This window comes from Panthera uncia, chromosome D2 (assembly GCF_023721935.1).
Source record: "Panthera uncia isolate 11264 chromosome D2, Puncia_PCG_1.0, whole genome shotgun sequence".
Taxonomy (NCBI): Eukaryota; Metazoa; Chordata; class Mammalia; order Carnivora; family Felidae; genus Panthera; species Panthera uncia.
In genome coordinates this window covers 58,332,949-58,346,216 of record NC_064818.1, presented here as the reverse complement: position 1 = coordinate 58,346,216, position 13,268 = coordinate 58,332,949, and the positions used below count along the sequence as shown (strand labels likewise).

At 41.4% G+C, this 13,268-nt stretch overlaps 1 protein-coding gene across 3 annotated transcripts in view; it reads left to right on the top strand.

Annotated features, from left to right (window-relative positions):
- ARMH3 (armadillo like helical domain containing 3) overlaps window positions 1–13,268 on the top strand; it is a 178,273-nt gene that overhangs the window by 52,942 nt on the left and 112,063 nt on the right. For all 3 annotated transcript variants that reach the window (XM_049645598.1, XM_049645600.1, XM_049645599.1), the window contains exon 20: window positions 1,801–1,889. In XM_049645598.1, coding sequence (XP_049501555.1) covers window positions 1,801–1,889 — 89 coding nt within the window. The remainder of the gene's footprint in view (window positions 1–1,800; window positions 1,890–13,268) is intronic.

Below are 13,268 nucleotides of genomic sequence, written 5' to 3'. Positions count from 1 at the left end.
GGCTGCAGAAGCAGGAGCAGAGCTCAGGAACAGTGTCATAGCCTTTGAACCAGAGGGTGGTGGCAGCAGAAGTGGGGGCACAGGTAGTATCTCCCTGCTGCTCTGCAGGGGCTCCATGTTGGGTGGCATTGTCAACAGAGCCGAGGTTCAGGCTGTCCAGATCCCGGGCCATGTGAGAGGTGCTGGTGTGCAGGAATGTACTGTGCATGGTTGGTCATTTCTCTGGCTGATTAATATTCCATTGTATGGATGTGTGACATCATTTTATTTATCCATTCATCAGTGGATAGACATTTGTGTTGTTTATATCTTTGGCTATTATGAATAATGCTACTACCAACATTCACTTACAAATTTTGTTTTTAAATGTTTATTTTGAGAGAGAGCATGTGCGTGTGCACACAAGCAGGTGAGGAGCAGAGAGAGAGAGAAAGAGAGAGAGAGAAGAGACTCCCAAGCAGACTCCACGCTCAGCACAGATCCTGACATAGGGCTCAATTCCACGACTGTGAGATCATGACCTGAGCCGAAATCAAGAGTTGGATGCTTAACCGACTGAGCCACCAAGTCGGCACTGCCCATCTTTCTTATTAGGGGTGTTATTATTTTTTCTTATCAATTTGTATAAACATACACATTAAGCGTAGTAATGCTTTGGTATCTTTTGCTACACGTATAATTTCCCATACGGTTTGGCTTTAATGTAATTAAAAAAATCACACAAGGTATTCATTTTTAGGAAGTAAATTTCATGAGTATTCAACTTTGTACTTTCCTCCATGGCTTTTTATGCTTTCAAAACCGTCCCCCAGTCAGAGATGAAAAAACATTTTTTGTTAGGTTTATAATGTTTATTTTTTTTTAAATTTTTTTTAACGTTTATTTATTATTGAGAGACAGAGAGACACAGAGTGTGAGCAGGGGAGGGGTAGAGAGGGGGGAGACACAGAATCTGAAGCAGGCTCCAGGCTCTGAGCTGTCAGCACAGAACCCGATGCTGGGCTTGAACTCACAAACGGCGAGATCATGACCTGAGCAGAAGTCGGTCGCTCAACCAATTGAGCCACCCAGGTGCCCCTAGGTTTATAATGTTTAAAAATGTCTTTCCTATTTGCTGCCTATTTGGAGGTACTCCCCCAAACATATATGTTATTGTGATGTGAGTAATATTGAATATTCCAGTGATCTAGAATTGTATCATCCAGTAGAAGTTTTAGTGATGATAGAAAAGTTCTGTATATTTGTGCTGTCCAGTGTTGTTGCCGCCAGCCTCATGTGGCTGTTGAGTGTTTGATAATGTGGTTAGTGCAAGTGAAGAATGAATTTTTAATTTAACTCTTAATGTAAATACAATTTAAGTTAATTATGAATTAAGCCAAAATTTAATTTAAAATTTAAAAACAAATTTAAATAGATCTGAAGACTTAAGGTCTTTAATTTTTTATTTTTGTATCCTGTGTTTGCAGCATCGAACGGAGTGGTCTAATTCTGCTTCACTGATAAATGCTTTCCTCTGGGGAAAGATAACTTAAGGGAATGGTATCCATAATGCCTAATGAATGGCTGACCTATATGTGATTATAGCCCCCTTTTCCTAGTGATAAAGGGAATTAGCACAAGCACTGTGTGCGGGTGGCTGGGGGAGAACAGTTTAAAAGCTAAAGTGTCTTTCTTTGACCTGGTACAAATTCATATCCAGCATCTTTAGTGGCCTTAGCAAAGCTGTCTTGCCACAGTATAGGGTATCTGCGGTGAGTTGCATCAGACTCTTAGGCTTATCCCAGTTTTCCTCTGTTACAGACGCTGCATTCAGGTAGTACATAAACTACTTTGCTACCAGAAGAAGTGTAGAGTACGCCTGCATTACACCTGGCGGGAACTCTGGTCAGGTAACTTTCTCTTCTGAATTCATCTTCTTTCTCTATATTTTTTATGAGCCTCTAGGGCTAGGCACAGATGAATTTTTTTTTTTTAACTTTTTAGTTTGTTTAGGATGCTTCTAATCGGGACCTGGGAATGCCACATATCTGTTCCATACTTTCTCTCAAATTCCTTCTCCCCCATATTTTTTTTTTTATTAGCCGGTAGAAACAATTGAATATATCTGAGTTCTAATGATTCTTGCTTTGAGTAAGAGTGAGGTAGGAGGAGTCTGTACAAACTTGGATTCTCCCTCCATTCCATGTGGTAGCAGCATATGGACTATAGGGAGTCTTCTGTGTTTCCTCAAGATGAGTAATCTCAGGAGGAATGTCATAGGGAGAGGGGGCGGGGAGGGGGTGGAGAGATGGGGGGAATCCTGTTCTTTGTGTTACATCTGGCGTTATTACTGTTTACAGACAGTGTCATTTGTACCACTCCCCCTGTGCCAGAGACAAAAACAGCAAATTACAGTGTTTACTTTTGTCTTTGTATCCATTTGGTAGCCCAGTAAAGTCACAGCCACCCCTGCTGGCGGGAAGTGGTTCTTCTCTAAGGGTACAATCAATGCTGGCTTGCCACCCCTTTCTTTTGTGTAACTAAATTGGAGGTTTCAGGAAAGCAGAGGAGGCATGCTCCCTGAGGCATTTGCTTGCTGATAGGTCCTGTGACTTTTGTGACCTGATGGTACAATAAAGTCTTTTTCAGATGATTACAGTGGATGAATGGTTGCCCCACCCATGAGAGCTTCTCTGTATTCTCAACAGAGGAGGGTGTGTTAGTGTCAGAGCCTCTATGAGAAACAGGCCAGTAACTCCACCCCCTCCCATGGAATTCATCTCACTTGTTGTGACACATGGTTTCCTCCCAACCCAATTTGGCTTTCTAAATTTAGTCCTCTATAATGGGAAGTAGAGATCTTTAATTAATGGATTAGCAAGTTCTTTGCAGTTATTGCCAATGGTGGTGAAGGGCGAACAGGAGAAAAACACTAAGTGGCAATAGTGGCTTTTTCGTATTTTAGGAGAAAAGAGTATGATTGTGTGAAAGTTTGAGATTGAGGGAATATCAGACGGTCTAAAGAGATCAAAAGAGATTGAAATGACTAAAAGGCGGTAGAATCTCCTGGGTAGAAACAATTCTTTTTAATATACAGGAGTATTGTGGTTGCCTATAGGATAGTTATATGACTGTTAGGTTCTAAAGAGTTAGGTTTAAAGAGAAAACACAAAAATGATACAAATCTATGGATGTTGGTACAGTTGTAGGACTTACAACGAGTACAAATGGCTTATGTCTGTAACTGGGGTTAAATTACCCATTGTAATATTAACGAGTTGGTGGCAATAGTTTTTGCCTGCTTTTGATTCTTTCCTGGTTTGATTTTCTCTTTTTCTGCTTTATTTTTTATCCTAGCCGTCCTGTCTCTGGTCCTTGGGATCTCTCTGGCTTTTCTCCCATCCTCATCACCTGTGGTCCTCTTCCTCATTGTTCGTTGCATTGCCTTTTCCATGTTGCCTTTTACCGTTCACCCTAGTCTGTCTCCCTGGGGCCCGGGGCCTTCCATTACTCTCTTTCCTCCACCTTGTATCCTGTCCTTTGTGCCACTGCTGTCATACATTCTACTTGTACAGATGTTGTAAACCCCAAAATACATTGCCATCCTCTTTGTTTAAAGAGGCAATTATCGGGGCACCTGTGTGGCTCAGTTGGTTAAACGTCTGACTCTTAGTTTTGGCTCTGGCTCAAGTCACGATCTCATAGTTCGTGGGTCTGAGCGCGCATCAGGCTCTGTGCTGACACTGTGGAGCCTGATTGAGATACTCTGTCTCCCTCTCTCTATGCCCTTCCCCCACTTGACTGTGCACTCTTTCTCTCAAAAGTAAATAAACAAACATTAAAAAAAGAGGCAGCTATCTTTGAAAGAGATTAAAAATGTCTTTTATACTTATCTTTTCTTGACCTTAGCATTTCCCCATTCTGGCTAGAAAATTGTGAGGCAGGAGACCACTTTTATTCTGTGTTGGTCAGTGACTTTAAGTCTTTGAGTACTTTGTCACGTGCAGCTCTGGTCCGAATTATGTGCTATCCCAGGACTGATTGATTGGCATTCTGTGGTCCTTGATAGGTTCAGAGGAGATGTTTATGAGGGTCATTGTAGTAATGCTTGGACGACTTCTTGTTCCTGAGGTATAGGCACTTGTACTAGAGTTCTCTGCCAAATGAGGTTAGGTCCTTTTCCTATAGAGACTGGGTGAGCCTCCTGGAACCCTGGCTCTGTGTGTTCGTACACGGAGTGTACAGTGAGATGGAGAGCAGCAGGTGTTAAGGAAAGTTGCAAAATACTACACTAAATCTGAGGCATCAGAGCCCATAATAATGTATAATATTGCAATCAGTGAATATAAATGTGGCTGTGGTGGATCCACCCACTCCTTGGCTGGCAGTACCCCTCATATGTTGGTATGCCCATGCTTTACTCTTTCTTTGCCTTCTAGGTTTAGGGATTTGCTAGAGATGTTTGAGCCTCACGCTGGAAAATATGCTGATGTGTATAGATGCTTGACATACATGTGCTGCAAAGTTTAATTGAATTTTATTTGTAAGTAAAACTGATAAGACATGTGTTGTTAGATTGGACACACAGAAGCCGTTGGGTGTCTCGGAAGCAGTTGGCTAGGGCCCAAATGCCTTTTGTCGTTTGGAATGTGGGTGTGTAGTATCACTGTGCTTAGAATGGTGATTTTATCCCTATGCTGTTTGACTATAGTCAGTTGTTCTTTGTTATTGGGGAGGTGGCCAGAGGTCCCCTTCCAGATACCCATATGGAATTCCTAGGCTTGGTCTTATTGACAAGAAGGCAATTGGGGGTTTGATCCTGCCTGATATGTTGGTTTTGCATGTATAAGCCCTGACCTACTCCGTGCTGCCATTGTCTATTTATATGGTGCCTGTCACCATGGTATTTGAGTATGTGGGAAAATATATTTAGGCTAACTTCAAATAGAATAGGGAAAGGGATAAGTCCTGCCTCTCTCATTGCCCTCTTTTTAGCAATCACTATTTTTCCCTAAGTTATGGAAAGTTCAAAAGCTCTTCCTTCTCTGACCTCTAGACTACCTAGATCTCCTATTTTAGGTAAAAGATTAGGTCTTAAATCTATTCTCTGTAGGGATAGAAAAGTAGTTTTTATGATCAGATTCTAGGAGATAGGTCTTTACCTTTGAGAATATAATGAAAAATGATCTTTGTGTCCAGAAAAATGCCCATTTGTACATATGTATTTTGCATATAATTTTAGAGAATTCATGGCCCCCCTGAAGCCATCCATGATCCTTTGCTAAGAATCCCTGTCTTGGGGTGCCTGAGTAGCTCAGTCAGTTAAGCAGCAGACTCTTGGTCATGATCTCACAGTTTGTGAGTGCGAGCCCTGCCTTGGGCTCTGCTTGGGATTCTCCCTCTCTCTCTGTCTCCCTACTCCCCCCCACCCCCAGCCGCTAGCGTACTCCCTTTTCTCTCTCTCTCTCTCAAAATAAACAAACATTAAAAAAAAAAAAATCGAATCTCGGTCTTAATTTTAGGTTGCATGGCCTCCTAATTAATTCCGTTTTCACAGAACATCTTACTATCTGGTTTAATATTTTTCATTTACCGATCATACTGTATTCCTCCTGGGAACTTTACCTTTACAATCTCCTCTCTGAACTTCTTAGGCTAAAGAGCACATTGGTCACTATGTCTTAGTTTCTGTGTCTTCCTACAGCACTTTGGGTTTCTATTTTAGCATACGGTATTGTTTTACTGTGTTCGCATAAGTCTGTATAATGATTTATTTAAATATCTTTCTTTCCTCTTGAAGTTCTATAGTGCAAGGCCTGTGTTTTTATCATTGCTTTATCCTGAGTACACTACTTGGCTTATAATAGGTGTTCAGAAAACATTTGAATGAATAAATAAATGGGTAAGTGGACATGTAGAATTTCCATAATTGATGAATCAACATTCTCTTAAAGTAGCGTGGTGTTATGTCTCTGCCTGAAAACAACAACAACAATGATAACAATAATGGAACCCAGTAGGATGTTTGTTGTCATGTTTCTGTTGAGCTGATTTTATCACCTTTTTATTTGAATTGTTGATGTGACAGGGAGTGGTGGGTGATTTCACTTTCCTTTGTCTGTTTCTTCCTTACCTACAGATACATGGATTGCTTTTAACTAAGTAAAAATGGAAACTTTGTTGGTTTCTAAGCCATTAACCAAAGAATGAGCAGAATGTTTAGAGAGAAGCATGTAGTTGTTCCAGAGGAAAAGACCTGAACAGAGCTTCATGGGTGGAGTCAGCTTTTTTCACTTCCTCTGCAGGCAGAAGGGGCAGTGGGGAGGCAGTCTGCATTTAAACAGTGTAGCTTTCCATAGTCCTAAAACATGGGTCGATTTAAAGGCAGATTTATACTGACATTTTATACTCGACATTTATCTATGGATCACAGTCCTTCTTACCCTTTCACTTTGCCACATCCCTGGTGATGTCATTATTTTTATCACCATTTGTTGGGGAAGGGAGTGGAGGTGTAGAAGGGTAAGTGCCTTGCTAAGGATCATGGAACCAGATACTAAGCAGAGTCATGATTAGAACTTAGAGTTCCTGACTCCTATGCTCAGACGCAGATCACTAGGCAACATTTGCCTCCCTGCAGGAAGAAAGGCCCCTAAAGCCCCCAAAACAATCTGTTCAGCTTCACTGTGCTAAATAGCATCCAGAGCATTCACAGCTTTGTGAAAAAGAGAGAAATTGTACATGGCCTGACCTTTTAGATACCTACTGGGAGATATGGAAAACCCAGAGAGTGTCACAGCTTTGTGGATCCAGCTGGCTTTCTCATCGCTGGCAGAAGCCTGTGACTTCATGGTTAGGTATACCTTGAGACTGGGAATTGAGAGGCTTTTGTTGGAAGCTTGTTATATTGTAGGTGTTGTCATACAGGACTGAAAATTTTCAAGAGAAAGACTGACCTGAGCCTTAGGTAGATCTGTGCATTCTTGTATAAGTATAACTTCGACAGCTTGTCAGCCCTTCCTGATTTGGGGAAACTATCCTTTGAACTTTTAATTATCAGCTTTTTTTTTTTTTTTCTTGTTTAGTTTCTTTTTTAAACTTTCAATTTAAAAAAAATTTTTAATTTTGATATAATTATAGAGTCAGGAAGTTGCAAAAATAGTATAGCGAGTTCTCGCACCCTTCACCCAGCTTCCTCCAATGGTGACATCTTATATAACTACAATATTGCCTCTTTTAGATTTGAAGAAGGTATAGGGAGGAGGGAAGGACAAGCAGTAAACAGCTAGAGTAGATGGGAAGAGGAATTTTGGCAGCTGCTGTTGCTATTTTGTTTTTAAAATTGCTTTTTAAATTGTTCTTCCTCTTTCCCCCAAATTTTCTCTGATGTAGGAGAAGATGTTACAAGATGTATTCTAGGCTTGATGTGCCTAATTAAGAGTGCTCTAGCTTCCATGTGCAAAAAGATGGAGGCTTCTTTCTTCTGTGGATAATCAATTCTTCTTAGAATGTTTTAATACAGGGTCATTAGAACGCATTTTTCTGTTTCCATAATTTGGTTACGAAAGATTCTGTACAGCAGCGTAGAAAGCCCCAGGACTGAAAAAGAATGCCAGGAAACTCTTTTTTTCCTTCAAATCACCACATTTGGCTAAATCTGAAATTTATACTATTTTGACTCTTTCTTTCATCCCCTCAGAAACTTGGCAGAAGCAAAAGATAAGAATTTCTAACAGGTTTAGCCTGTTAGAGGGAGAAAAAGATTCCCACCAGAAAGCCCCTAAAAAGAGTGAGAAATCTCTGTTCTTTTCTCTGCACATGAAGTCACTTCCTATCCAGAGAAATGTCAACTCTTACAGGCCCATTAGCATCTTGTCAACTAGAAGAGACAGAGGAAGGAGTAGCTGTGCTTTTGTTGCTTTGCCTGTACTAGTTCTAAAGGAACATATCATTTGGTTTCATGAGGTGCCATTGTTTCTAGATCTCCAGTGAGCAGGATAGGTCTGTGACTGGTTTCTGTCATTTTGGCAGGTAAAGTTCTTGGTTCCACATCACATGCCCCCACTGAGACACGGTCTCACTGACTATTAGATTTCTTAAAGGGTGATGATTTTGGCTACCTTTCAGCTAGGCAGTGTTGGAAAAAATAAGCAGGTGGTATAGGACCCTAGAAGGCAGTGGCTTCTGAGCAAGGTTACAGGTGGCTGCACAGGAATGAGGTGGATGGGATCCTGCATTTCCCAGAGTCTGAGTTCCATCTGGGAACTTTCACCTAAGGGCTCATTTTCATGGTAAAGAAGAGGGTGTGTGGTAACTGGAAGAATTGCAGTGTCCCCAAGTAAATGGAGACTTGGAGATAGTTGAGAACCTTATTTTCCCTTCTAAGCAGACTACACTTCAGCAGCAAGGAAAACGTAAGATAGAACCTAATTTCCACTTCCAGAAAAGATTTGTAGGGGTGCCTGGCTGGCTTAGTCAGAAAAGCATGCCACTCTTGATCTCGGGGTCACGAGTGTGGAGATCTCGGGGTCATGAGTGTAGAGCTTACTTAAATAAAAGTTTAAAAAAATGATAAAGAGAGGATTTGTTCTTTTTCCCAGTTCATCTGGAGGACTGTGGAGTCTTCAGCTGTGCAGCCTATTGATGTACTTTTTTTTTCTTATTGTGGTAAAGTCACATAATGCTTACCATCTTAACTTTTTAAATGTACAGTTCAGTGATGCTAAATGTTCACATTGTTGTGCAGCAATCAACACCATCTATTCCCATAACTCTTTTCATCTTGTAAAATGAAAACTCGATGCCTATTAAACTAGAACTCTCCATTCTTTCCTTTGCCAGCCCCTGGCAACCAGCATTCTACTTTGTCTTTATGATTTTGATTACACTAAGCACCCCAACTAAGTGAAATCCTAGAGTGTTTGTCTTTTTGTGACTGGCTTATTTCACTTACTATAACGTCCTCAGGTTTAAGAAATCAGATTCTCCCTCAGACTTGGCATTTTTGGTTGTTACTATTTTTGTTTATTATTTTTATTTTTATTTTTGTAGGTTGCTTCTGCCCAGGATCAGCCCGAGTATAAACGTTATGTCTTCTTCACCCTCTTCTGAGACTTTTCTTGGGCATGTGCAGTCACTTTTTAATTTTCCCTGTATATGCAGTTATTTTACTTTTTTAAGTTTATTTATTTATTTTGAGAGAGTGAGCGAGAGAGAGCATAAGCGGGGGAGGAGCAGGGAGAGAGGGAGCGAGAGAATCCCAGTCAGGCTACATGCTGAGCCTGATATGGGGCTCAGTCCCCTGAACCAAACCGTGAGATCATGACCTGAGCTGAAATCAAGAGTTGGACACTCAACTGACTGAGTCCCCCATGTGTCCCTATGTGATTGTTTTTGAATGTTCTGGTCTTTAATGTCTGGCTCCCAAAAGGAGAAAGACAAAGAAATGAAGGTGGAGAAAAAAGGGGCACTTGGCCCTTTAAATCTTGTGGATGTAATTTATCTGCATGGGGCAGGGCTTGCCCATCAGTGAGGGGAGGTACAACAATAATGGCTGCCTGCTTTCTCTGCATCTCTGTAATCAGAAGCAACAATCAGCTATCAGAGCACAGATCCCCAGTATTTGGAGGACAGGGTCCTTTTTGCCCACCTTAGCTCCTATAGACTGCTGCAGGACCAAGTGCATAGCTGCTTGCCACATGGCTGGTGGGGAGCAAGTGGGGGATGGACAGCTGCTTCTGTGCTAAGAGCTCAGATTGCCCAAAATTAACCAAAACTTACCATCCAGGTCTTCCCCAGAAGTTGCCAACTTCTACCAGACTTCAGAGTTCCACAGTAGTTAACATCAGACAAATTCTGCTACTGCAGTTACTGTCTAGGTAGGGAGAGAGTTTCCTGGTACTTTCTACTGTGCTGTCTTCCCAGAATCCTTCCACTGGATATACTAACTTTTGTGTTCTGTTCACCTGGAGAGGCTCATAAGGCACAACCAAAGCCATTTCATTCCCTTGTTTGATTCATTGGCCTCTTTTAGTGAGGTGCTTGGGTTTGCAGCCAGACAGATGCCAATATTCTGAGAGGCCACCTGGTGTATCTTAAAATTATTTTGTTGGTAGGTATTGGCTTCTAAGTCCTTCCGGTGCCACTTTGCTCATTGACAGTGAGCCTGCTGATTCTTGGCAGTGTCCTTGGGTAATCGGTGATTTTGTCCAGAGATGGTGGAATTGGCTAGAGTTTATAGTGCCTCTGGGGTTTTGGAGGCATTGGCTTGTTACACTAGTGCTATTTCTAGCCTGTCCTTGGAGTTCCTCTGCCTTTCTTCTAAGCAAGTGAGATGCTAATATTGCTCTTTTATCAGTCACTGTGAAATTACCCATTTTCCCAAATGAACCTGGCTTGATTTGGATCTGTGGAGTCTCATCCTAACTCCAGGCCAGGCCAGAAAATAGGGCCTCGTTGAGTCTTGTCTTTGCTTTCTATCTCTTTTTTTCTCATAGTATGTTTAAGCTATTCAAACAGGCAGAGAGCTCTCTGACCTGATTCTTTTGAGACATTTATTTGTACTCTGCTAGAGGCTCTCTGTCTCCTTCCTGTTTTTAATATTATTTAAATCTCATTCACTTGGTTTTGTGATTAAACCTCCCCTCTGCTTCTCTGAGGCAGGCATCTGAGCTACCACTTCATTGTGTCTTCCTGTAGTTGGCTTGTTCTCTGCACCTGGTTTACCTTAATGTGGGGGACAGGTTGTAGTCCTGGAGAAGTTCCCGTATCCATTATTCATTCTACTCTTCTACATGACAACACAGTTTGCTGCTACTCTCTCCTTGAATTCAAAGCAGTTTAGGGAAAAATCTGGGCAAGTCCTCATTATGTGGGGTACATTAATGTTAGGAGCAGCTCTGCAAACCAGGTTCCTTGTGGGGTGGGAGAGGCCTGTGTGCAGTGGCAGGATTCTCAGGTGGATAGTCCCAGAACCTGTACACTCTCCTATATTCCACATGTGTCTCACACAGAAGTCAGAACTTCAGTGCAGTGTTGCCATACTTGATGCACAAGACTCCCCAAGGGAGGGAGCTTGGGCCAAAACTAAGTGTGAGACTGACAGGCCCCTCTAGTAGAGTTAAAAGAGGCAGCAGTTGCAGCCAATTTGTAGTTCCTGAAAAAGAGCCCGGAAACAAAGTTTTCAAAGTGCCTGGTGGAAAAGACTTTCCAATGAAGAAACAAGTGTGTATGGAGCACCCATTTCCCTACAGCTAAAACATATAGGATGTGTAATATAATACCTCAAGTATTTCACTGACGTAACTTCTCTATTTTTCCACTCTGTGTAGGTTAAGAGTTTTTGGAGCCAGGTATCTGGATCCTCCTTTTGTAGTGTTAGCAAAGATTAGGAGTCTAATCCAGGATTCCTGAGGATTTCCTAGAATATTGTTGGTACTTAAGTGCATTGGTAGCTTTGATTGTGAACTTTGATCATTATTCTGGAGACTGCCATAGTGTTATCTTGAAGGCTACTCAGGATTCATTTTGACTTTTCATTCCTGCCGAAGAGTCCATGGTTCTCTGTTGATTGTGTATATTTGGCTCTTTTTCTTTAACCCATCAAAGAGGAAACATCTTTGCATGCTTGGCTGGGTACTCCATACTATATATATGTATTGTGATGTCAAGTGTAGCTGGTCCCTTAAGCTGAGTACATAGAAAGTTTGGATGGGTGTTTGTAGGGCTCATGCTTGTGTTGGTGGAAAGAAAAACATTGACCTTTTATTTGCTTTTAATTAGTAAAACATACATAACATAAAATTTACCATTTTTAACTGTATGATTCAGTGGCATTAAGTACATTCACATTATTGTTGCAAACATCTCCACCTTCCATCTCCAGAATTTTTTTCATCTTCCCAAACTGAAACTCTCTGTACCCATTAAATAATAACTCTATATTTCTCCCTCCCCCACTCCTGGCAACCACCATTCTACCTTCTGTCTCCGTAAATTGCCCAACCTGGGTACCTCATATAAATTGAATCATTTAGTATTTATCTTTTGTGACTGACTTTTTTCACTTTGCATCTAAAAGCTGTGCCCTTCTGTTTTGTGGGGATGAGCAGCCATTGCTCTTCAAATGGGCAAAACTATTTACACAGTGTTGAGTTATTATAACGCGGGCCCTTCTTCTTTGGAAATGTCTTAGACTAAGGGTCAAGTCTCTGGTAAGGAAGAGTGGTGTAGTCTCTTCTCCCCCTTCAAAAACTATTTGTTTAAAAAATGGAAACATGGGGGCACCTGGGTGACTCAGTTGGTTGAGTACCTGACTCTTGGTTTCAGCTCAGGTCATGATCTCATGGTTCAGGGGTTCAAGCCCCACGTTGGGCTCTGCGCTGACAGCACGGAGACTGCTTGGGATTCTCTCTTCCTCTCTTTCTGCCCCTCCCCTGCTGTCCCTCTCTCTCTCAAAATAAATAAATAAAAACCTTAAAAAGATGGAAACATGATAAACTAAAAGGTTAAATTTTTTTAAGTACATCCTGCCCCTCTTATCTCCACAATGACTACAACATGTACTTGATACCAAACTCTTACAAAGACTAATTAACAACGCTATGTTTATACAACCAACCCCTTATCTTTTATAGTTATCTTAACTCTTCTTTCTATGTACTGCTACTTCTGTGACTGTCTGTGGAACAGTTTGGCTGGTCATGTGCCCACACGACACCAAGTAGACAAGTGGATAGATATAAAGGGCAGTTTTCTAAAAATATGTGTATGTGTGTGAAGAGTGGTGAACCAGGAGCCAGCCAGCATGAGCTCTGTGCTACTTATGTGTTGGCACTGAGATCCCGAGTACCAGTTCTCTACTGTCCTTGAACCTGTCCCTGGCTGACATCAAGCTGTTCTCTTCTTTGGTCTGCAGTTAAATCTTGTGCATAACTCTATACCATAACAGCTTATGAATAAGCCTGGCTGCTAATTATTTATAACAGTGTTTTTGTTTTGTTTTGTTTTGTGTCTGTTCTGATTTTGCATAAAGAAAGGGGATCTTGGCTCCCTTTAAAATCCAGATCCAATCACATTCCATGTTCAGTATTTAATTTTAAAGGGGGCAGAGCTGAGTGAGGAGTGAGGGGTATAGGCACAGTTTTAGTTGACAGTGATGTTTCTCCCTTTCCTCTCTCTCTTTCTCCTTCCCCTTCCGTCCCCCTGCATGCTGGCTTCCTTCCTTCTTTCCGTCTCTCTTTCTTTCTTTCTTTCTTTCTTTCTTTCTTTCTTTCTTTCTTTCTTTCTTT